At 35.7% G+C, this 23,358-nt stretch overlaps 1 protein-coding gene across 1 annotated transcript; it reads right to left on the minus strand.

Moving 5' to 3' along the window:
• Nucleotides 1-1,353: 1,353 nt before the first annotated feature.
• On the minus strand, nt 1,354-22,701 carry LOC142221745 (protein takeout-like). The gene is made up of 4 exons (XM_075291535.1): nt 22,398-22,701; nt 11,345-11,597; nt 11,134-11,267; nt 1,354-1,793 (listed from the first exon to the last, which is right to left on the minus strand). Exons 1-4 carry the CDS (start codon nt 22,498-22,500, stop codon nt 1,453-1,455), a joined length of 831 nt encoding a protein of 276 aa, XP_075147650.1. The 5' UTR covers nt 22,501-22,701; the 3' UTR covers nt 1,354-1,452.
• Between the last annotated feature and the right edge of the window lie 657 nt (nt 22,702-23,358).

Below are 23,358 nucleotides of genomic sequence, written 5' to 3' on the forward strand. Positions count from 1 at the left end.
TTCATATGAGATAGTAGGCGTATCAATTCTTGAAAAATAAGTATATGATATTTAATGTTAATTTTATTCTTGGTATATGTACAACATATTGATTAGAGTATTGTAATTGGTTTAAGTGCGATGTTGTGCATAACATTGTCAAACAATGCTTCAAAGCACACATAAAACGTATCTAACATTATTTATTCTTAGTCACCCTTTACTTATTATAGTACGAGCTTAATCTGTAAAATTATATAGCATACTTTCAGGATGAATTACAATTCATTTCAGATTGTAGAGATGCCAATTCTTGGAATAAATTAGAATATATGATATTGGCTTTTCAACAACTTTAGTTGCAAACGTATGATGCTCCCCTTCTTTGTGTACCAAATACAACTTTTGGGTAGGACAAAAATGGATATAATGTAATTTTTCATATATCACAAAAATTCTTCGAACAAATGCGAAAGGGACGATCTATGATATGTTCACTCAAAAACAAAGTTTACTTGGAATCAAAGATTTTCACATTCCCTTAAGGATTTTGATATTGATTCCGAGCGAAGGGTTTCTTTAAAATAAGGACATTTTTTAGGAGTCTTTGTAGCACAAGCAATAAAATTAAAGGTAGGATCACTAAAATTAAAATTAGGATACAGATCTCATTTATGGACTTTTCATTCTCATTTTCATTTTCGATACATTAATAAAGCAATTCATGTAGAATTCATGTCAGTTTTAAAGTCCAAATAATAACATTTACTTCCAAGTAAAAAATGTCCAAATTTAATTCCAAAGCAAAAGTTTAAACCATAGATACAAAATTCTCAAAATAAGTCTTAGCCTCTATTTGAAGCGTTTTTATCTTAAATCTAAGGATTCAATATTTCGATTTCTTTAACTCAAAAATGTGATTATTTACTTTAACGAAAAATTGTCTTTAACGGAGAGATGCAAATTTTCAATATTTAGTAAAAAATTTTTGAAGCAAAAATTACAAACCTTTAATTAAAATTTCATTATTTTAAAGAAATTTGTCCTTAATCCTAAAATTTAGGTTGCGTAATATTTAATACCGCGTATATATTCGTATTATTACTTTTTTACCGTGAGGCATTAAGATAAGTCATATTTGCCGGGTAAAACCATTCGTTCTTCCGAGAGCGCTTTATATGAACGAAATTGTTTGGGTTTTAGAATAAAAAGGTTTTTATTTAAGACAAATAAATAAAGAAATGTTGATAATATTTGTTTTTTTTTTTCATAAAAATGTGAACGTTTCCGATACTGTTTTTTAAACGTTTTATTTGTTGCTTTTACCTTCAATGCACTATTAAGGTATCATAATAAAATCCAAAACTCCATCAATAAAAAATTGTAAAAATCTTTTTAATTCCAATATTAAAATCTTAATGTAATTAAAAGTAAATATTACGCATAATTAATACCGAAATTATTAGTACGAACTCATTGCTTTGTACCATATAATTTCTGGGGCGTTGGTATATCTGAGACAAAGAAATTGGCTGGATACAATTGAAAAACTCTTGGTATTAAACCGAACATAACCTTATTCACGGTATCTGTGATCAGAGGACGTAGTGCTTCGAAAATTTCTCGCCAGTTTTTATTGAAGGATTCATTAGTGCTGCGTTCGATTTCTTTGTTGTTGCCACCGAAGAGATTATCAAATTGAGTGCTCATATTTTTTGCCTCCACCTCGACTTTTATATCGGTGACATTGTAGAATGTGAATTCACCCTTTTCAAAAAGGCGAGTTTTGGTACGCATTGTTATGTCCATGGAATCTATGGAAAATAGAAAAAAAATCCCTCGTTAAAACTGAAAAAAAATCTTTCACTAAAGTGATCTTAAAATTAACTTATTTTTATTACAAAAATATGATATTTTATATTTTTTCAAAATTTTCAATCAAATTTTCATTATCCTAAGGATCAGAGATGAGTATTTTGTGATATACACAAAATACTCATGGCATAGCAAGTATGATTACTGATATGCATGCTACTCATGATAGAATATGGACTGCATAGATGATCCGTTTCTCTCCGCGAAAAAATGTGTAAGAATAACTTTTTGTCATTTCGTGTTGATTTTTTGAAAGAGTTGCTTTTGTGTAGTTCGTAAAGAGCAAACCGCATAAAATTTTGGTTTTGGTCGCAATTTCTGAACCAGCTATGTAATTTATAATCCATTCCATTCATTTCATTTTGTTTACTTCATTTCATTGGGATTTTAGTATAGCAAGAGGGAGCCACCTTGGTGCAATGGTTAGCATGCCCGCCTTGCATACACAAGGTCGTGGGTTCGATTCCTGCTACGACCGAACATCAAAAAGTTTTTCAGCGGTGGATTATCCCACCTCAGTAATGCTGGTGACATTTCTGAGGGTTTCAAAGCTTCTCTAAGTGGTTTCACTGGAATGTGGAACGCCGTTCGGACTCGGCTATAAAAAGGAGGTCCCTTGTCATTGAGCTTAACATGGAATCGGGCAGCACTCAGTGATAAGAGAGAAGTTCACCAATGTGGTATCACAATGGTTTGAATAGTCTAAGTGAGCCTTATGCATCGGGCTGCCACCTAACCTAACCTAACCTAGTACAATTAAAATCTTATAAATTTAGTACTAAGTGTATACGAATATAAGTTTGGGGTATACTCTGTCGTGAGTACTCTTTTTATACCCTCCTCTATAGGATTTGTCATTCCGTTTGTAACACATCAAAATATTGTTCTAAGACCCCATAAAGTACATATACTCGTATTCTGGGTAGTGGTGAAATTCAGAGTCGATCTAAGTATGTCCGTCCGTCTGTTGAAATCACGCTAACTTCCGAAAGAAACAAGCTATCGACTTGAAACTTGGTACAAGTAGTTGTTATTGATGTAGGTCGGATGGTATTGCAAATGGGTCATATCGGTCCACTTTTAACGGACCTCTAGATTTGGCTTGGCTCTAAGTGAAGCATATTTCATCCGATTTGGCTGAAATTTGGTACGTGGTGTAAGTGTACGGTCTCTATCAACCGTGCAAAAATAGGTCCAAATCGGCCCATAATTATATATAGCCCCCATTTAAACCGATCCCCAGTTTTGGCTTGTGGATCCTCTAAGAGAAGCAAATACATAGTGTTAGTATATGGTATCTAACAACCATGCAGGAATTGGTCCATATCGGTCCATAATTATATATAGCCCCCATATAAACCGATCCCCAGATTTTACCTCCGGAGCCTCTTGGAAGAGCAAAATTCATTTGATTCGGTTGAAATTTGGTACGTGGTGTTCGTATATGGTCTCTAACAACCATGCAGGAATTGGTTCATAATTATACATAGCCCCCATATAAACCGATCCCTAGATTTGATCTGCGGTGCCTTTTGGAGAAGCAAAATTCATCCGATCTGGTTGAAATTTGGTACGTGGTGTTAGTATATGGTATTTAACAATAATGCCAAAATTGGTCCATATAGACCCATAATCATATATAGCCCCCATATAAACCGATCCCCAGATTTGGTTTTGGAGCTCTTTGGAGGAGCAAATTTCATCCGATTTAGTTGAAATTTGATACATTGTGCTAGTATATGGCCGTTAGCCACACCTAAATAGGTCCATATCGGTCTATAGTTATATATAGCCCCAGATAATCCGTTCCCCAATCATACAATACATTTCTGAGACATGGCTGAATTCAGATCATAGCGACCTTTTGGTATCACTTAAGGGATATCGGGTTTTTAGAGCCGACAGAGGGAGACGTGGGGGAGGTGTTGCCATTTATGCCAGGCATGGGATAAAATGTAGATTTATTAGTAATTCTATGGAGATGGATGATGTCGAGTATATATTTCTTGAGGTGACGAATGGTTCCTCCAATTTACTGGTTGGATGTGTGTATAGGCCAAACAATAGTGTACCCTTAGAGGACTTTATGACTACACTTGACTCACTTACTGTTCGCTATGAGAATATAGTTATTGCTGGTGATTTTAATAGTAATGCCCTCATTGAATTCAGATTTGTCGATGCTATGCTATCACTAGGACTCTTTTCTGTTAATAATACTACACCCACACATTATACTTCCACTAACGCGACTTTACTGGACCTTTTCTTAGTTAATGATTTATCGAATATACTTTAGTATGATCAACTTTCAGTACCTTGCTTTTCACGTCATGACCTTATTTTCTTGACATATGACTATCGCCTGGATGTCAGGAAACATTCTGTCAAGTTTCGTGATTTTAAGAATATTAATTACGATCTTCTGAATGTTGAGTTCGAGTGCATTGACTGGGGTTTGATTTATGGTATTGCGTCTATCGATGACCAACTGACTTTTCTTGAGGAAAATATAGTTAAGCTTTACGATATAGCGGTGCCATTGAGGAGTAAGACTATATGCCCAAAAAATCGTCCTTGGTTTACGCATCAGGTTGCAAATGCCTTAAGAGTGAGGGATGTTGCCTACAGGAGGTGGAAGAGATATAGGACTCCTGAACTACGCGGTGAGTACTGTGATGCTAGGAGGAAGGCTCAGGATGAGATAAAGAAGGCTAAGTCTGAGTACTATATGTCCAAATTTGGTGATGCTGTTGGATCAAGGCGAATATGGGGTTTGGTACGCGAGCTTGATGTCGGTAGAAAGGATAGTTATGTGGATGATGAATCAATTGATGTTGACGATATTAACGCGAAGTTTTTGGACATTCCCATGCGGGACGCTGATTCCTCCTTCTATGATATGACAACAGTTGCTTTTGATGATCGTTTTGAGTTCATTGGAGTGGAGGAGATGCATGTTCTGGAAAGTATCATGTCCATAAGATCGAACTCTATAGGTGCTGATGGTGTAGACCCTAGGTTTATCAGGATAATATTGCGTGAACTCCTCCCCTTTATTACCTTCATATTTAATAGGATAATAACCAATAGTTATTATCCAAGTAGGTGGAAGGTAGCACGGATAGTTCCTGTACCGAAGACAGGCGGAGATTACAGACCCGTAGCGATTCTGCCATTTCTATCAAAGGCACTTGAGCGTGTGTTGAGGGATCAAATGGATGAGTACTTGCGTACGAATGCCTTGTTAACGGACTCACAGTCTGGATTTCGACGGAAGAATAGTTGTATTACAGCCCTTGTTGACGTGTCGGAGGATATCAGGCGCTTTATGGATGAAAGGAAATATGTGTTACTAGTGCTTTTAGATCATTCTAAAGCATTTGACACCGTAGACCACGATTTACTTTGTGCTAAATTACGCAATTTCTTTGGGTTTTCAAACACGTCGGCAAGATTAATTTCATCATACCTCTCGGATAGGTATCAATATGTCAGGATTGGGGACAGGCAATCACAGGTGCGGTTGGTAAACAGAGGTGTTCCGCAAGGTTCAATATTAGGACCCTTGCTCTTCTCCCTATACTCTAATGATCTACCTACGCAGGTGAGACATTGTCGGATGCGAATGTATGCTGATGATGTTCAGTTATATATAGGGTGCGAACCGTCATCAATTGGTAGTTGTGAGGCTCTATTGAATGAGGATCTTGGAAGGATATCAATGTGGGCACAGGCCAATGGTCTTACTATTAACCCAATGAAATCTAAGTGTTTGGTGATTAAAGGGCGAACAGTGAGGTCTAGAGTTAATGTTGACATAAGGATAGATAATCAGACGATTGGGATAGTGGAGCGTGCCAGAAATCTTGGGGTGATGTTCAACAGCACTCTGACGTGGTCTGACCATATTACCGCTATGTGTGGCCGTGTATATTCAATACTTCGGACATTATGGCAGTCACAACGTTGTACTCCGTTAAGAATAAGGGTTATCTTAGCCAAGTCATTCTTGATGTCCATTATGCTTTACGGATGTGAACTTTTTGCTAAGTGCGATGCACTAAGATGCCTAAGTATGCAGAGAATGAATAGGACGTTCAATAGCATTACCCGCTACGTATATGGTATACGAAGATATGACAGTGTTTCGGCTTTCTCAGTATGCTTGTATGACATGACATTTCACAATCTACTTAAGTTAAGAGTCCTTATTTTCTTGCATAGGATTATTTATAGTGGTCACCCGGTGCATTTATTTCAACGCCTGCGTTTTTCAAGATTTAATAGAGGAAAAAGATTAATTTTGCTTCGTCATAGCTGTTTGGTCTCTGAGTGGCAATTTTTTATTAACTCCATCCGTCTGTGGAACTCACTTACTTATAATATCCAATGTATAAGTAATGCAGATGCCTTTAAGAAAAATGTTATCTCGTTTTTGAGTAATAATTAAACAAGATTCTTTATCATTTGTTTTATTTTACTCTAAACTGTTTGCTAGCTAGTTTTAATTCTTAAATTTTGTTTTCGTTTTCATGCAATATGTACCCTTATTTTTATGCAATATGTACTTTTATTTATAACTTTCTTTTATTTGTTATAAAATTTTCGTTCAATTTTTTTTTTTGTTTCTCTTTTTCATATTTTCAATTTTAATATTCTTTATCCATTATCTGTAATTATAAATTTTATAAATCTTATTTTAATTGTTGTTATTTTTCTCCTCTTTTTACAATTGTCAAACTTAAATTCTAATAGTGTTTTTTTTTCAGTCTGTAATCAGTTTTTCAATATAAAATATTAAGGTTATTTGCTTATAGATCTATTTTGATTAATTTTTTAAATTTAAAAAAAAAAAAAAAATTTTTTTTCATGAAACCTAATATTGTAATTATATTATATTTATTTAATTGTACATTATGATTTTAAACTTCTCATGCTGAAATATGAGACTCAAGTGGTCTTGTGCATGGGAAAGCAAATAAATAAAGAAAGAAAAAAAAAAGAAAAAAATTGTTCCATGTCGGTTCATAATTGTATATAGTTCCCGTATAAAGCGACCCCCATATTTTAATTCTGGCTCTCTAATTACCGCGCAAAAGTCCATATCGGTTCGTAATTATTTGTAGACTTACATATATATACACAATTTAGAGGACGATGTTAAGAAATTTTAAGACCTTGCCATGGGTAAGTATTACCACAACCCAAGTAATTCGATTGTGGATGACAGTCTTTCGTAGAAGTCTCTACGTAAATCACGGTAGATGGTACGTAAGATTCGGCCTGGCCGAACTTACGGCCGTATATACTTGTTCATTCTCTGGTTGGGGTAACAAACATTTCATAGTGAAAACCCAGTGACGGCACAAAAAAGATTTAAAGTAAATAGAAAATAATATTCGTACAATTTATAAAAATAGTAAAAATTAACTACGGCATGGTTACTATGGTCATGATTTGGCGCCAATTATTTGTCTTCACTTTTGGTATTTTTTTTTACGGGAAAGACGAATTTTAGTAAATTTTCCTTTCTTTGACAACGCATTATAGACATTTAATAACTATTGTAGAATTTAGTTAAATTTTTGCATGAAGTAGTTCATTTTCCCTAAAAGACAGTTTACTCTTTTTATACCCTCCATCATAGGATGGGGGTATATTAACTTTGTCATTCCGTTTGTAACACATCGAAATATTGCTCTAAGACCCCATAAAGTATATATATTCTGGGTCGTGGTGAAATTCTGAGTCGATCTAAGCATGTCCGTCCGTCTGTTGAAATCACGCTAACTTCCGAACGAAACAAGCTATCGACTTGAAACTTGGCACAAGTAGTTGTTATCGATGTAGGTCGGATGGTATTGAAAATGGGCCATATCGGTCCACTTTTACGTATAGCCCCCATATAAAGGGACCCTCAAATTTAGCTTGTGGAGCCTCTAACAGAAGCATATTTCATCCGATCCGGCTGAAATTTGGTACATGGTGTTGGTATATGGTCTCTAGTTATATATAGCCCCCATATAAACCGATCCCCAGATTTGGCTTGTGGAGCCTCTAAGAGAAGCATATTTAATCCGATCCGGCTGAAATTTGGTACATGGTGTTAGTGTATGGTCTCTAACAATCATGCACAAATTGGTCGACATCGGTCCATAATTATATATAGCCCCCATATAAACCGATCCCCAGATTTGGCTTGCGGAGCCTCAAAGAGAAGCAAATTTCATCCGATCCGGCTGAAATTTGGTACATGATGTTGGTATATGGTCTCTAACAACCATGCCAAAATTGGTCCACATCGGTCCATAATTATATATAGCCCCCATATAAACCGATCTCCAGATTTGGCTTGTGGAGCCTCTAAGAGAAGCATATTTCATCCGATCCGGCTGAAATTTGATACATGGTGTTGGTATATGGTCTCTACCAATCGTGCAAAAATTGGTCCACATCGGTTCATAATTATATATAGCCCCCATATAAACCGATCTCCAGATTTGGCTTGCGAAGCCTCAAAGAGAAGCAAATTGCATCCGATCCGGCTGAAATTTGGTACATGGTATTGGTATATGGTCTCTAGCAACCGTGCAAAAATTGGTCCACATCGGTCCATAATTATATATAGCGCACATATAAACCGATCCCCAGATTTGGGTTGCGGAGCATCTAAGAGAAGCAAATTTCATCCGATCCGGCTGAAATTTGGTACATGGTATTGGTATATGGTCTCTAGCAACCGTGCAAAAATTGGTCCATATCGGTCCATAATTATATATAGCCCCCATATAAAACGTTCTCCAGATTTGACCTCCGGAGCCTCTTGGAGGAGCAAAATTCATCCGATCCGGTTCAAATTAGGAACGTGGTGTTAGTATATGGTCGCTAACAACCATACCAAAATTGGTCCAATCACACAAAAATTGGTCCATATCGGTTCATAATCATGGTTGCCACTAGAGCCAAAAATAATCTACCAAAATTGTATTTCTATAGAAAATTTTGTCAAAATTTTATTTCTAGAGAAAATTTTGTTCAAATTTTATTCGGTTCACAATAAAATGTTCATCATTGTCAAAATTTTATTTCTATAGAAAATTTTGTTCAAATTTTATTCGGTACATAATCATGGTTGCCACTCGAGCCAAAAATAATCTACCAAGATTTTATTTCTATAGAAAATTTTGTCAAAAGTTTATTTCTATAGAAAATTTTGTTAAAATTTTATTTCTCTAGACATTTTTGTCAAAATTTTCTTTCTATAGAAAATTTTGTGAAAATTTTTATTTCTATAGAAAATTTTGTGAAAATTTTATTTCTATAGAAAATTTTGTTGAAATTTTATTTCTGTAGAAAATTTTGTCAAAATTTTATGTATACTTTGTCAAACTGAATTATATACGTATTGGATCGATCTTTTTTGATTTAATATATACCACGTATGGACTTACATACAATTTAGAAGATGGTGTTAAGAGCTTTTAAGATACCTTGCCATCGGCAAGTGTTACCGAAACTTAAGTAATTCGATTGTGGGTGGCAGTGTTTAGGAGAAGTTTCTACGCAATCCATGATGGAGGGTACATAAGCTTCGGCCTGACCGAACTTACGGCCGTATATACTTGTTTCAGTATGCAATAACAGGTTGGCTGATAAGTCCCCGGTCTGACACATAGATGGCGTCGCTAGTATTAAATGCATATTATTTTTATATAGTACCAACCATCAAATGATTCGTGTCAAAATTTGACGTCTGTAAGTCAATTAGTTTGTGAGATATAGCGTCTTTTGTGAAGCAACTTTTGTTATTGTGAAAAAATGGAAAAAAATGGAATTTCGTGTTTTGATAAAATACTGTTTTCTGAAGGGAACAAATACGGTGGAAGCAAAAACTTGGCTTGATAATGAGTTTCCGGACTCTGTCCCAGGGAAATCAACAATAATTGATTGGTATGCAAAATTCAAGCGTGGTGAAATGAGCACGGAGGACGCAGTGGACGCCCGAAAGAGGTTACCGACGAAAACATCAAAAAAATCCACAAAATGATTTTGAATGACAGTAAACTGAAGTTGATCGAAATAGCAGAGACCTTAAAGATATCAAAGGAACGTGTTGATCGTATCATTCATCAATATTTGGATATGCGGAAGCTCTGTGCAAAATGGGTGCCGCGCATTTGACCAAAACAACAACGTGTTGATGATTCTGAGCGGTGTTTGCAGCTGTTAACTCGTAATACACCCGAGTTTTCCGTCGATATGTGACAATGGATGAAACATGGCTCCATCACTACCCTCCTGAGTTCAATCGACAGTCGGCTGAGTGGACAGCGACCGGTGAACCGTCTCCGAAGCGTGGAAAGACTCAAAAGTCCGCTGGCAAAGTAATGGCCTCTGTTTTTTGGGATGCGCATGGAATAATTTATATCGAATATCTTTAGAAGGGAAAAACCATCAACAGTGACTATTATATGGCGTTATTGGAGTGTTTGAAGGTCGAAATAGCGGCAAAACGGCCTCATATGAAGAAGAAGAAAGTGTTGTTCCACCAAGACAACGCACCGTGCCACAAGTCATTGAGAACGATGGCAAAAATTCATGAATTGGGCTTCGAATTGCTTCCCCACCCACCGTATTCTCCAGATCTGGCCCTCAGCGACTTTTTCTTGTTCTCAGACCTAAAAAGGATGCTCGCAGGGAAGAAATTTGGCTGCAATGCAGAGGTGATCCCCGAAACTGAGGCCTATTTTGAGGCAAAACCAGAGGAGTACTAGGTTAGGTTAAGTTAGGTGGCAGCCCGATGTATCAGGCTCACTTAGACTATTCAGTCCATTGTGATACCACATTGGTGAACTTCTCTCTTATCACTGAGTGCTGCCCGATTCTATGTTAAGCTCAATTACAAGGGACCTCCTTTTTATAGCCGAGTCCGAACGGCGTTCCACATTGCAGTGAAACCACTTAGAGAAGCTTTGTAACCCTCAGAAATGTCACCAGCATTACTGAGGTAGGATAATCCACCGCTGAAAAACGTTTGGTGTTCGGTCGAAGCAGGAATCGAACCCACGACCTTGTGTATGCAAGGCGGGCATGCTAACCATTGTACCACGGTGGCGTAGGAGTACTACCAAAATGGTATAAAAAAATTGGAAGGTCGTTGTATCGCTCTTGAAGGGAACTATGTTGAATAATAAAAACGAATTTTGACAAAAAAATGTGTTTTTCTTTGTTAGACCGGGGACTTATCAGCCAACCTGTTAATTTGAGTCTCCTTACCAATCTCAATCATCATATGTCCTTCACCATTCAGTGGTAAGAGAAGAATTCGTCCATCCATTTTGTATTGCCCCTCCAATTTGAATGTTGGGAAGAAAAGTTTTGTCAACCATTCAAAGTTCTTTTTGCTTACTCTGCAATGGGAGAGGAATGTATAGAAAATTTTGAAAACTAAAGAAATGTGGAAGTTTTTATGATCTATCTTACATACCTGCTCTCTTTTACTTGTATTCTCGATAGCCCTGAAACATTCAAATCTGACAGAGTCGCTCTTATAGAGGCTGCTTCGTTGTTGTCTTGTTTGAAATGAAGTTTTTCCACTTTCATGGGTTCCAATTTTCCTACCAAAGCATTAACTTCAGGAACTTTTTCACCAAATACTTCGGTGAGAAACTTTTGAATGGACTTGGTTGAACATTTAGTGAACTCAGGTTCGTATATTTTACATGTTTCTATGTATGAGGCTAGAAGAGAAGGAAAGTTCATTAGAATGATTTAGGAGTTGTTTTCAAGATCTGAAAGTCATTTTCTATTTTTTCAAAAATTTTGTATCGTCCACGAAATTTTCAAAATGTAAATAGTGTAAGTATTCTTTCAAGCATGTTTAGTTTTTCCAAAACGTATTTGTATTTTTCTTTTAAAGATTTGGAAAGCTGAATAACTTAAATCTTGAATAATTTAACCCATTCACTACGAACATCTTCAACACGCAAACAAACAACGTTTACCGTAGCCATGTATTTTGTCTTAGCGAGAAGAGTTTTATGCCCGAAAACAAGATTGTAGCAAAAAGCATTTAAGAGGTTCTCAAATTCGATAAAATGTTTATTTAAATTATAGAAATTGAGAGAAAATGGTTTGAAATATCATGTACCTGTTTCTCACAAGAATTTTGTCCATGGTAGTTGTGATCATATAACAACTATCATGGAAAAACTTGGGCGGAGCCAACTCTCAGTAATGCTGATTCTTTGCAGATATAGTAAGTACTATAAAATATTAAATTGTGCAAACTTTGAAAGAGATCGGCTTAAAATATGGGTTTTATAGCCCAATTTATGAAAATCGGGCGATATTTGCCAAATTAAATAGCGTTCGTCCTTGTACTAAAATAACACTCTGTATCAAACTTCTTCAAAATCGGTTAATAATTGCGGCCGGAATCCTGCGAACAACAAATACATGGAAAAACGGGCGAACATAAAGGGCTTGATCGGAGATCTCAGGAGATGATTCTGAGTCGATCGGGATATATTTTATGCACCCAGAGAAGGACTATGATCACCTCAAACATGTTTTAAGAGCAAAATGTTATTTTTGGGTGGTGACCATGTAACATGGTTTTCGCAACCATGTTATTTTCTCGGAAATCATGTATCTGATTTCGGCACGCAGGTTATATTTGACGAGAAAATAAAATTTTAGTGACAAACATGTTACATGGGCACCATACAAAAATAACATTTTGCTCTTGAAACAGGTTTGAGGTGATCATATTCTTTCTCTGCGTGTGGGGTCGAAAATCAATATTTCTGGTAGGCACACCACTATGTGGTTTATGGTATATCAACACATATTGTTGGTAAACCTCTTACTTCAAAATTAGAATTGCTTATTTGAGATTTTGAATACATAAAGGAAATAAAATTGATAAACTAAATTGATGACATTTTTTCTTTATTTCCGAATGCTTTTTATACCCTGTGCCACACTGTGAAACAGGGTATTATAAGTTAGTGCATATGTTTGCAACACCCAGAAGGAGACGAGATAGACACATGGTGTCTTTGGAGGGCTCAGGGTGGGCTCCTGAGTCGATATAGCCATGTCCGTCTGTCCGTGAACACATTTTTGTAATCAAAGTCTAGGTCGCAGTTTTGGTCCAATCGACTTCAAATTTGGCACAAGTATGTGTTTTGGCTCAGAATAGAACCCTATTGATTTTGGAAGGAATCGGTTCAGATTTAGATATAGCTCCCATATATATATTTCGCCCGATATGGACTTATATGGCCCCAGAAGCCAGAGTTTTACCCTAATTTGCTTAACATTTTGCACAAGAAGAACAATTAGTACTATAGTCAAGTGTGCCAAATTTTATTGAAATCGGTTCAGATTTTGATATAGCTCCAATATATATCTTTAGTCCGGTATGGACTAATAAGGTCTCAGAAGCCAGAGTTTTACCCCAATTTGGTTGAAATTTTGCACTAGAAGTGCAATTAGTAGTGTAGTCAAGTGTGCCAAATTTTATTGAAATCGGTTCAGATTTAGATATAGCTCCCATATATATCGTTCGCCCGATTTACACTCATATGACCACAGAGGCCAATTTTTTGCTCCGATTTGCACAGGGAGTAGAATTAGCATTGTAGCTATGCGTGCCAAATTTGGTTGAAATCGGTTCAGATTTAGATATAGCTCCCATATATAGCTTTCGCCCGATTTACACTCCACTCCATGACCACAGAGGCCAAATTTTTGCTCCGATTTAGTTGAAATTTTGCACAGGGCATTGTAGCTATACGTGCCAAATTTGGTTGAAATCGGTTCAGATTTAGATATAGCTCCCATATATATGTTTTTCTGATTTCGACAAAAATGGTGAAAATACCAACATTTTCCTTGTAAAATCGCCACTGCTTAGTCGAAAAGTTGTAAAAATGATTCTAAATTTCCTAAACTTCTAATACATATATATCGAGCGATAAATCATAATAAATAAACTTTTGCGAAGTTTCCTTAAAATTGGTTCTGATTTAAATGTTTCCCATATTTTTTTACTAACATTGCGTTCCACCCTAGTGCATTAGTCGACTTAAATTTTGAGTCTATAGATTTTGTAGAAGTCTATCAAATTCTGTCCAGATCGAGTGATTTTTAAACGGATTTTTTGACGGATGTGATATGGTATCGAAAATTTAGATCTACAAAGTGGTGCAGGGTATAATATAGTCGGCCCCGCCCGACTTTAGACTTTCCTTACTTGTTTTTGGATGTATACGGTTTAGGGTATAATGACCGGACCCTTCCGTACGTTTTGACCAGAACTGGACTGGTTCATACACATCACGTACTAATCCTGTACCGGTTGTGCGATTGTGCCATTTCTCTTCCAGGTCATGGTGAAATTCAGTGTCGTTCTAGCGATGTCCGTCTGTTGAAATCACTATAACTTTCGAAAGAAACAAGCTATCGTCGTGAAACTTGACGCAAGCAGTTGCTATTAATGTAGGTTGGATGTCATTGCTAATGGCCCACAACTGACCACTTTCAGGTATAGCCCCCATACAAACCGTTTCCGTTCAGATTTGATTTCTGGGGCCTCCTGGAAGAGGAAATTTAATTCAATCCGTTTTACATTAGGTATACGTCGTCTGTCCTCTAACATCCTTACGAAAATTGGTCTATATCGGTTCATAACTATACTGAAAAAAATATTGTACTTAGGCCAAAGAGTTCTCATACGAATGCGTTGTTGCTTAGCAAAAAAGACACATTTCTCTTATATAAAGATGTTGTCTTTGTCCAAAAGTCCATCAACTTTTCAATGAAGTCATTTTGTTTTATAATTGAGTTATTTCACATAAAAATGAGTATCTTAACATGAAAGTAAATTTTGTTTGACTATGATCACGACTTTAATAATTCTGAAAAATTCTTCAAATTTAGTGGAATTGTCATTTGTTGTCTTTTGAATCTTGACTGCAAATCAAATCAGCTTTCAAAAATGGGAGATGTTTTTCAAATTTTTATTTTGAAGACGATTCTTCTTGAAATATAGGATAATTTATACATGAAGTCGAGTCTGAATTTGGAATTTAGGGTTTCATTAACACTTTTCAAAGGACTTTGAAGAAAAACGCAGCAAAAACGAAGAAATAAAAATTTGTTTCCTAGTATCAGGCAGGGCTGTGGAGTCGGAGCCGGAATCTTGGAGTCGGAGTCTGAAGATTTTGGTGGAGTCGGAGCAGGAGTCGTATAAATTTTGCTCGACTCCGACTCCGGCGAAACAAAATTAGAAAAACACTTCATATCTTTGTAACCAAAGAAATATTTCGACAAATTAGATTCGATTGGGATTTTTAATCGGACAACGAAAAACGAAGTACTGGATTTCAGGCCATTCAAAGTGTATTTATATAGGTGGAATTTCACGGCGATATAAAAAATAGGTTTTACTAGAATATGAGCTGAATTGTCAATTTTTAACATATTAAACTATTGACTTTTAACCCTATATATGCTCTTGATAAAGGCACAATTTTAAGGCAATATAGCAGTAGAACCTAACATTCTGAATTTTTGGCAGGCATGATGGGTCATACCGATTTGGTCGATTTGGTGATATAGCACCTACATATAAACCCATCTCCGATTTGTTTTAAGAAATTTTTCCCAGTCTAAAATTTTCATAAATTTGTCAGAAATTTTGAGTTATTTGAGTTATTCCATAAATAAATGCGGAAATTTCCCGTCGACCCAGATTTTGTATATGGAGATAATTACTTGAAAAATCTCTATATACACCCATTGTCCTTGGAAGCTGTAATTTTGAATTAAACCTCTGCCAATATACCATCTGAGGCGGTCTTTTGGGAGAAAGTTTGTGTCCTCAAAGCCACTCGAAATTCTTTACATTAAATTAATGACCTCTAATGTCTATAACTGACAGACCATTTATAAATCTATCTATATAGAAACAATATTCGTAACTGTCCATCTATTCCTGTCATCTGTTGTTTGGTAGTGGTTATTTAAAATTCCGCACTCCTAATTTATGACAGTTTATGTTTGTTTTATATATCCGACACATTACATTTTTTAACATCAACTTTCTATCTGATTAGTCCGACATTTTGATTTTTGTGTATTTTTCTTTTTTATATAGATTTATTTTTTATAAAATGCCTATATAGACCAATACCAGGATTTTACTTCTTAAACTTCTGGAAGCCTAATTATTTTTTGAAATTTTGTGTTTTTATAAATATAGTCTGGTGTCGTATTTTAATTTATTGGCCTGAAATTAAAATGTAGAGTTCTTTACATCCCTAAAATGCTGAGATCGTCGAGTCGTATCAAAACTTAAATTTAGAGTTCTTTTGGACATATAAACACATATGACAAAATAGAATACTTATATAGGTATATATTTGCAACACTACATCTTAAAATTACAATTGGAATACTATTAAAATGAGATTTAGGTACACTCCGGAGTCGGAGTCGAGGCTAATAAGAAATGCTGGAGTCGAGCACAATTGACTCGACTCCACAGCCCTGGTATCAGGTACGGGAAACTCAAATTTAAAAGAGAATTGTGTCTTAAATGTGTCCTAACATCAATTCTCCGCTTCTTTGGCTCGGAATCATTACCAAATATATAGACTTTTCTATGTAAACCGACCAAGAATTAAAGTGGCTTATGTATGTACTTGATCTGCTTTTTATTTATGATAGACTCCATACGGACTAGTTAGTTGGTTAGTTTAAAGTGGCAGCCCGATTAAGTTTCAGGCTCACTTAGACTATTCAGTCCATTGTGATACCACATTAACAAAATGTACCTATTGCATATGGGCACTTCTAGTTTTAACCGCTGAACCTTCTCGATTATTTTCCTCTGTTGAACCAACCAGATTGTTCCAAAAACATTAGCGGACTGCTTAAGTTGACGTTTTCTAGGTCCGCCAGTAGTCTACAGCTATATGCCCCTAAAATTTGCTTACGCCTTACACAAAATGCAGGACACTCACACATGAGGTGTTTAATTGATTCCTTTTCCTCCGCATCATGACAGCTCATACATTAGTCATTATACTTCGCGCCAATAGTTGTTGCAAAATCTCCTATCAGAAGTGAAATCTGACGTCTTGACAACACTAGCATATCTAGTGTGCGGTTTAAGTTTGATTGGGGCCATATTTGCTTGGTGTCATTACAACCCTTGCAAGTAGGGGGTTTCCCGGGGACGGGATGCCGGGAATTCGCTATTTTTTCGCTCCCGCTTTCCCGGGAATTCCCGGGAAAATGGAGGGATAAATGCAATAAAAGCCTTATTTTTAGCACCATTACACTTTCAAAATCAACTTTAAATATTTTTCAACTGTCATTTTCTTTGTAAGGAATTTCAAATCCAATTTTAGTAGATTTTGAGTCAAATGTGAATGTGGAATAATTTAGCCTAAAGCTGAGTACTATGTTCAGTTTTCAAGGTGAAAACCAGTTTGTTTTCACGGTTACTGTTTTGAATTAATTAATTTTGAAATATAAAATTATTTACAATCAATTCCTTGGATCTTTTCCATCCATTATTTGGCAAGATTCGATCAAAATTTTAATTTTGTGTTTTGGTGAAAGAACCTTAAGTAGAGAGGAATATACAAAATAATTTAATTGTTTTTATACCCTCCACCATAGGATGGGGGGTATATTAACTTTGTCATTCCGTTTGTAACACATCGAAATATTGCTCTAAGACCCCATAAAGTATATATATTCTGGGTCGTGGTGAAATTCTGAGTCGATCTAAGCATATCCGTCCGTCCGTCCGTCTGTTGAAATCACGCTAACTTCCGAACAAAACAAGCTATCAACTTGAAACTTGGCACAAGTAGTTGTTATTGATGTAGGTCGGATGGTATTGAAAATGGGCCATATCGGTCCACTTTTACGTATAGCCCCCATATAAACGGACCCCAAATTTGGCTTTCAGGCCCTCCAAGAGAAGCAAATTTCATCCGATCCGGCTGAAATTTGGTATATGGTGTTGGTATATGATCTCTAACAACCATGCAAAAATTGGTCCACATCGGTCCATAATTATATATAGCCCCCATATAAACCGATCCCACGATTTGGCTTTCGGAGCCTCTAAGAGAAGCAAATTTCATCCGATCCGGCTGAAATTTGGTACATGGTGTTAGTATATGGTCTTTATCAACCATGCAAAAATTGGTCCACATCGGTCCATAATTATATATAGCCCCCATATAAACCCATCCCCCGATTTGGCTTGCGGAGCCTCTAAGACATGCAAATTTCATCCGATCCGACGGAAATTTGGTACATAGTGTTAGTATATGGTCTCTAATGACCATGCAAAAATTGGTCGAAATCGGTCCATAATTATATATAGCCCCCAAATAAACCGATCCCCAGATTTGACCTCCGGAGCCCCTTGGAAGGGCAAAATTCATCCGATTCGGTTGAAATTTGGTACGTGATGTTAGTATATGGTATCCAACAATCATGCATGGATTGGTTCATACCAGTCCATAATTATATATAGCCCCCATTTAAACCGATCCCCAGATTTGACCTCCGGTGCCTTTTGGAAAAGCAAAATTCATCCGAACTGATTGAAATTTGGTACGTGGTTTTACTATATGATATTTAACAACCATTCCAAAAGCGGTCCATATCAGTCCATAATCATATATAGCCCCCATATAAACCGATCCCGAGATTTTGTCTTGGAACCTCTTGGAGTAGCAATTTTCATCCGAGTTCGTTGAAATTTGGTACATTGTGCTAGTATATGGCCGTTAACAACCATGCCTAACGAGGTCCATATCGGTCTATAGTTATATATAGCCCTCAGATAAATCGATCACCAATCACACAAAAATTGGTCCATATCAAATTCATAATTGTATATAGCCCCCATATAAGCGACGCCCATATTTCAATTCTGGCTCCCTACGTACCGTGTAAAAGTCCATATCGATTTGTAATTATTTGTAGACTTACTTATACATGCCTTTTTTGTCTAATATATACCACGTATGGACTAACTAACAATTTAGAAAACTATGTTAAGAAGTTTTAAGTTACCACAACCCAATTAATTCGATTGTGGATGACAGTCTTCAGAAGTAGTTTCTACGCAATCCATGGTGAAGAGTACATAATATTCGGCCTGGCCGAATTTACGGCCGTATATACTTGTTGGTCTTTTTGTTTAGATAAAATAAACTATGAAATGAAATAATTTAAGTAAACATTTTCAATTATTTCGAAATTCGATTGTCTTATTTGTACCCTATTTATTCAAATAGGATAATAGTAATAGTTTCCTTGTAGTCGTGGGTTCTAGCCAAGATTCTAACGGCTTCAATTGTATAAAAGAAGGGTACTCTTCATATTTCTGTAAACCGACACTTTTGACATTTCATGCATAATTTCAATATATTTTCATAATTATTGAAAGGCTGTGTTTATGAAATATGAAAATGGAAACTTGTATTATGACAGTTACTTTAATTGGGAATATAGACTGAACATGTGCGTATATAGTGACTGTGTTTTAGTGACTGTGTTTTACGATGGTAAAATCTAAATAAGTTTCCTTCATTTCCATACAATTTTTAATGTTACAAGAAAAATCCTACTATACTGGAAGAGACTTCCCATTGTAATCATTGCAAAAGTTTTTTTTTTGAATTTTGTGTATCAGTGATTAGGTAATCCCTTCGCTATCCAACGTTCCAGATCTTTAGAATATACTCCGTAACCTACTTGTCCATCGAATTTGGAGCCATCAGTGAGAAATCTATATATCATTTATTCCCCGGGGTCAGTGTGCACCAAGCCTCACAGTTGGGAATTAGAGTTACAATAAGGACTAAGTGTTACAATTTAGGAGACAATTTTAAGAAGTTTTAAGATACCTTGATATCGGCTATTGTTACTACAACTTGAGTAATATGATTGTGGATTATAGTCTTCGGTACAACTTTTTACGCAATCCATGGTGGAGTGTACATAAGATTCGGCCACATACTTTTGTTTCTATTAAAACTGCGCCTCATAGTGGTAAAGGGTATAAAGTGTGAGTAGGAAAGAGGCAAGAGACAATATATTATAGAGGTGTGCACGTGAGTAATATTTTACTCACACTCACGCTCACGCACACTCACGACGGAAAAATCTTACTCACGCACGATATTGTTTGGTAGGTCTCACGCTCACGCACACTCACGAAAAGAAAACTTACTCACGCACACTCACGCACGAAAATGTCGTGACTCACGAAATATGTCGTGACTCACGAATAATTTTATGAGTAATTTACCTGAGGGACGTGTTTGCAATCATGAGCACGAGTACAATGGAGAGCGTTATTAATTAACATCCTAGGTGTCACTAAAATTACAAATGAATTTAACTCAGTGTTGCCAACTCCCCAAGGCCAAAAAGCACCAAAAATATATTTTAAATTCTAACATACCACCTTCCACCACAAAATCGAAAATTATATGCTCTACTAAAAAAAAAAACTTCCAAAGATGTATTAAAGAACTTTCGTGATTTGAATTTTATGAAGTCAAGTTGGGTATTAAGATCGAGTTTAGCTGCTAAAATAGTCATTTTTTCACAATTACTTTTCTTTAATAATTCATTTTAAGGAATACAAAAATTTGCTTTTGGCTATTCCCCATCAAGTTATAATAAAATTTGCAGCAAATATGCATAATTTTATGCCTTTTTTACTGATATAGTTTTCACTTTAGCGGCAAAACTCAAACTTAGTACTCACCATTATGAACCGCTATTCAAGTATACACCTTGATCAGTTTTAATGCTTTCGTCCAATTCATTTTGATCAGTGATGTTTTCCAACTTTCAAAATATTAATTTATGGAAGGAGTCTATTGCTTATTTCAGTTGTGCGTGCTTTTGTGAATTTAGTACAAAAGTTTTTAATGACATCTTTACCAAATTCAAAAATTCGGCACTCATCGATCGACTTTCCTACAGAATACCCTAAATAACAATATTAATTAAAAAATAATCAATACCAACTTCATAACAATCAAATTCTATATTTGGCAATAAATTTGAGTTTCTTCAGCTCTTGAAAGTCTAATCAAAATATCAATTACTTAATACTGTTCAAAATAAAAAAAGCACCAACAGCACTAAATGAAAATGCCAGAAAGCACCAAGTTGGTGCTTTTTTTGAAAAGGCACCAAAAAGGCAATTTGGTGCTTTTTAGAAATCAAAAAGCACTAAATTTGGTGCTAAAAGCACCAAATTGGCAACACTGATTTAACTTTTAAGCTTTTTATGTTGCAGAGCGGGATTCGTTTCTCATAATTAATAATAATAATTCGTTACTCACGCACACTCACGACGATGTTGTTTTCGTGACTCACGCTCACGCACGACATTTTGGTTTGTTAATCACGCTCACGCACACTCACGCCATTGACATGAGCGTGAGTCACGAAAATTTTCGTGAGTCACGACAATTTCGTGCACACCTCTAATATATTACCATCTGTATATTAGTCGGTCATACCAGATTTTACACAAAATTGGTCGTCATATCAACCGACCCTCCGATTTGGTTTCTTGAGCATTTAGACTATAATTTCCGCAGACCGCAAAATCATTTGAAATTCTCTATATTTTCAAGTAACACGCTACGACGAAGGATTCGGCCTGGACTAACTTACGGCCGTTTATATTTGTTGATAGTGGTTTCGACAATTTTACAACAGATAGACCATAGAGAGGCGGATAGACGGATATCGTTATATCTTCTTATAATTCTTTCTGATCAAAGCTATCTATCTATACCTTATATGTTCGGGAATTGTTTGTTGTTGTTAAAGTTTTCTCCTTCAAAGTAAACAACGCTCTTAGAGGACAAACGTGGCAACAGGGATTGAGGATACAACTAACAATAAAAAAACTTCGCTCGTCTAAATATTCGCTTCGGAGGAAAGAATTGTTTTTGGTATCATACAGTCGGTTCCACCCGGCATTTTACATCAGAGACTAACGGCTCGAGTTGTTTGTATATAAATTTAACTCTATTCAAAATTAGAAATGTTGTTACATGTTTTTAAGAATTTTTGTTTTTGAGGGCAAACAATTTTCAAGAAAGCATTTATTCACTTTTAGCACAGTAAGATTTACTTCATGTCAATTATGTTATTATAGTTTAGTTAAAATTTCCCGAATATGAGATGACTTCCTTCACTTTATCATTTTTTTTTCTTTGTTTTAGTTATATGAACTAAAAGATATAATAAAGTTATACACAAATAAATCGTACAACTTTATTAAATTCGAATTTCTCACGAAGTAGTTTAGAATTTCGTAAAAATTGTAAATATTTTTTTTTCAATATACGAAATTATAACTATGTTCAATGCATTTTCTGGAGTTTGTCGATAAAAAATTACTTATTAGTTTTTCACTTTTGAAACACTCAAAGGATATACCTTCAATTTCAGCAACCACTTACGTTTCTCTCGAAAATAGTCAAAACCCACCGAACTTTGAACGAGGCATATGAAATAAATGAAGCCAAAGACATTGACATTTGCAATGCGACGAAACAAGTTCATTGTCAGTGTTTTTATGAAATCAATGCGCTCCTTGACACAGCGATAAAATCACAAAACTCTATTCGCAAAATGTGTACGCATGCGCCGCAACTGAACTAAATCTTAAATTTGCACAGCCACAGTGTAGAACAACGATTTAGGTGACGAGTTACAAGGTTCGCGTGTGTGGGGATCGAACGACCGCATAGAACAAACTGTTACAGCATTGCGAAGTGAATAGCATTTTTATAAAATCAACTCACGACAATCATCGACAAAAAAAAAAAAACAATGCGAAAAAGTTGTTGAATTTTGAAATATGATCTGTGTTGGTCGGTCAACAAAAACCTACCCTCCCGCATTTTACGACGCTAGATTGCAGTCGAGACGAGTATGCAATAAAATTGACAATAGTTATTCCATGTAAATAAATAACCTTTTATTTAGTTAAACAATCACTCATTTGTTAGTCAGTCGGGACATTTATGGGTTCATATTTAGACATGGTCGTCATGCGGTTTGTAACACATTGAAATATCTATGTTGATTACTTTCTTAAGATCACGCAATTTAATTTTTAAATTGCAAAAAATTTATTTGGTTTTGGCATTCGTTTAATTTTTCCATGTCACAGATTATTCTCAAGAAACCTATTTTAAGAAAGCAACTCGGATTTTAATCAATATTTAATATATTTAAAACTACCCAGCAAAAAAAGCGTCGCCAAAAAAGTAGTGAAAATTTTCTTTTTGGATTCGGAAGGGTTGCAAAATTGGCGCAGAAACGATGATTTTAACATGGGATTGTCATAGGACGGATGTCCACCATTTCAATAACCGTTGCACTGAATTTGCATCACTACTTAAGGTGGGATGCGAA

This window comes from Haematobia irritans, chromosome 1 (genome assembly GCF_050003625.1).
Source record: "Haematobia irritans isolate KBUSLIRL chromosome 1, ASM5000362v1, whole genome shotgun sequence".
Classification (NCBI taxonomy): Eukaryota; Metazoa; Arthropoda; class Insecta; order Diptera; family Muscidae; genus Haematobia; species Haematobia irritans.

Excerpts from the sequence above, each read along its gene's own strand:
- LOC142221745 (XM_075291535.1), bottom strand. The coding sequence starts at position 22,500 with ATGAACTTGTTTCGTCGCATTGCAAATGTCAATGTCTTTGGCTTCATT. Across the intron at positions 11,598-22,397 it reads TGACTATTTTCGAGAGAAAC|CCTCATACATAGAAACATGT; the intron begins GTAAGTGGTTGC and ends CTTCTCTTCTAG. Across the intron at positions 1,794-11,133 it reads ACATATGATGATTGAGATTG|ATTCCATGGACATAACAATG; the intron begins GTAAGGAGACTC and ends TATTTTCCATAG.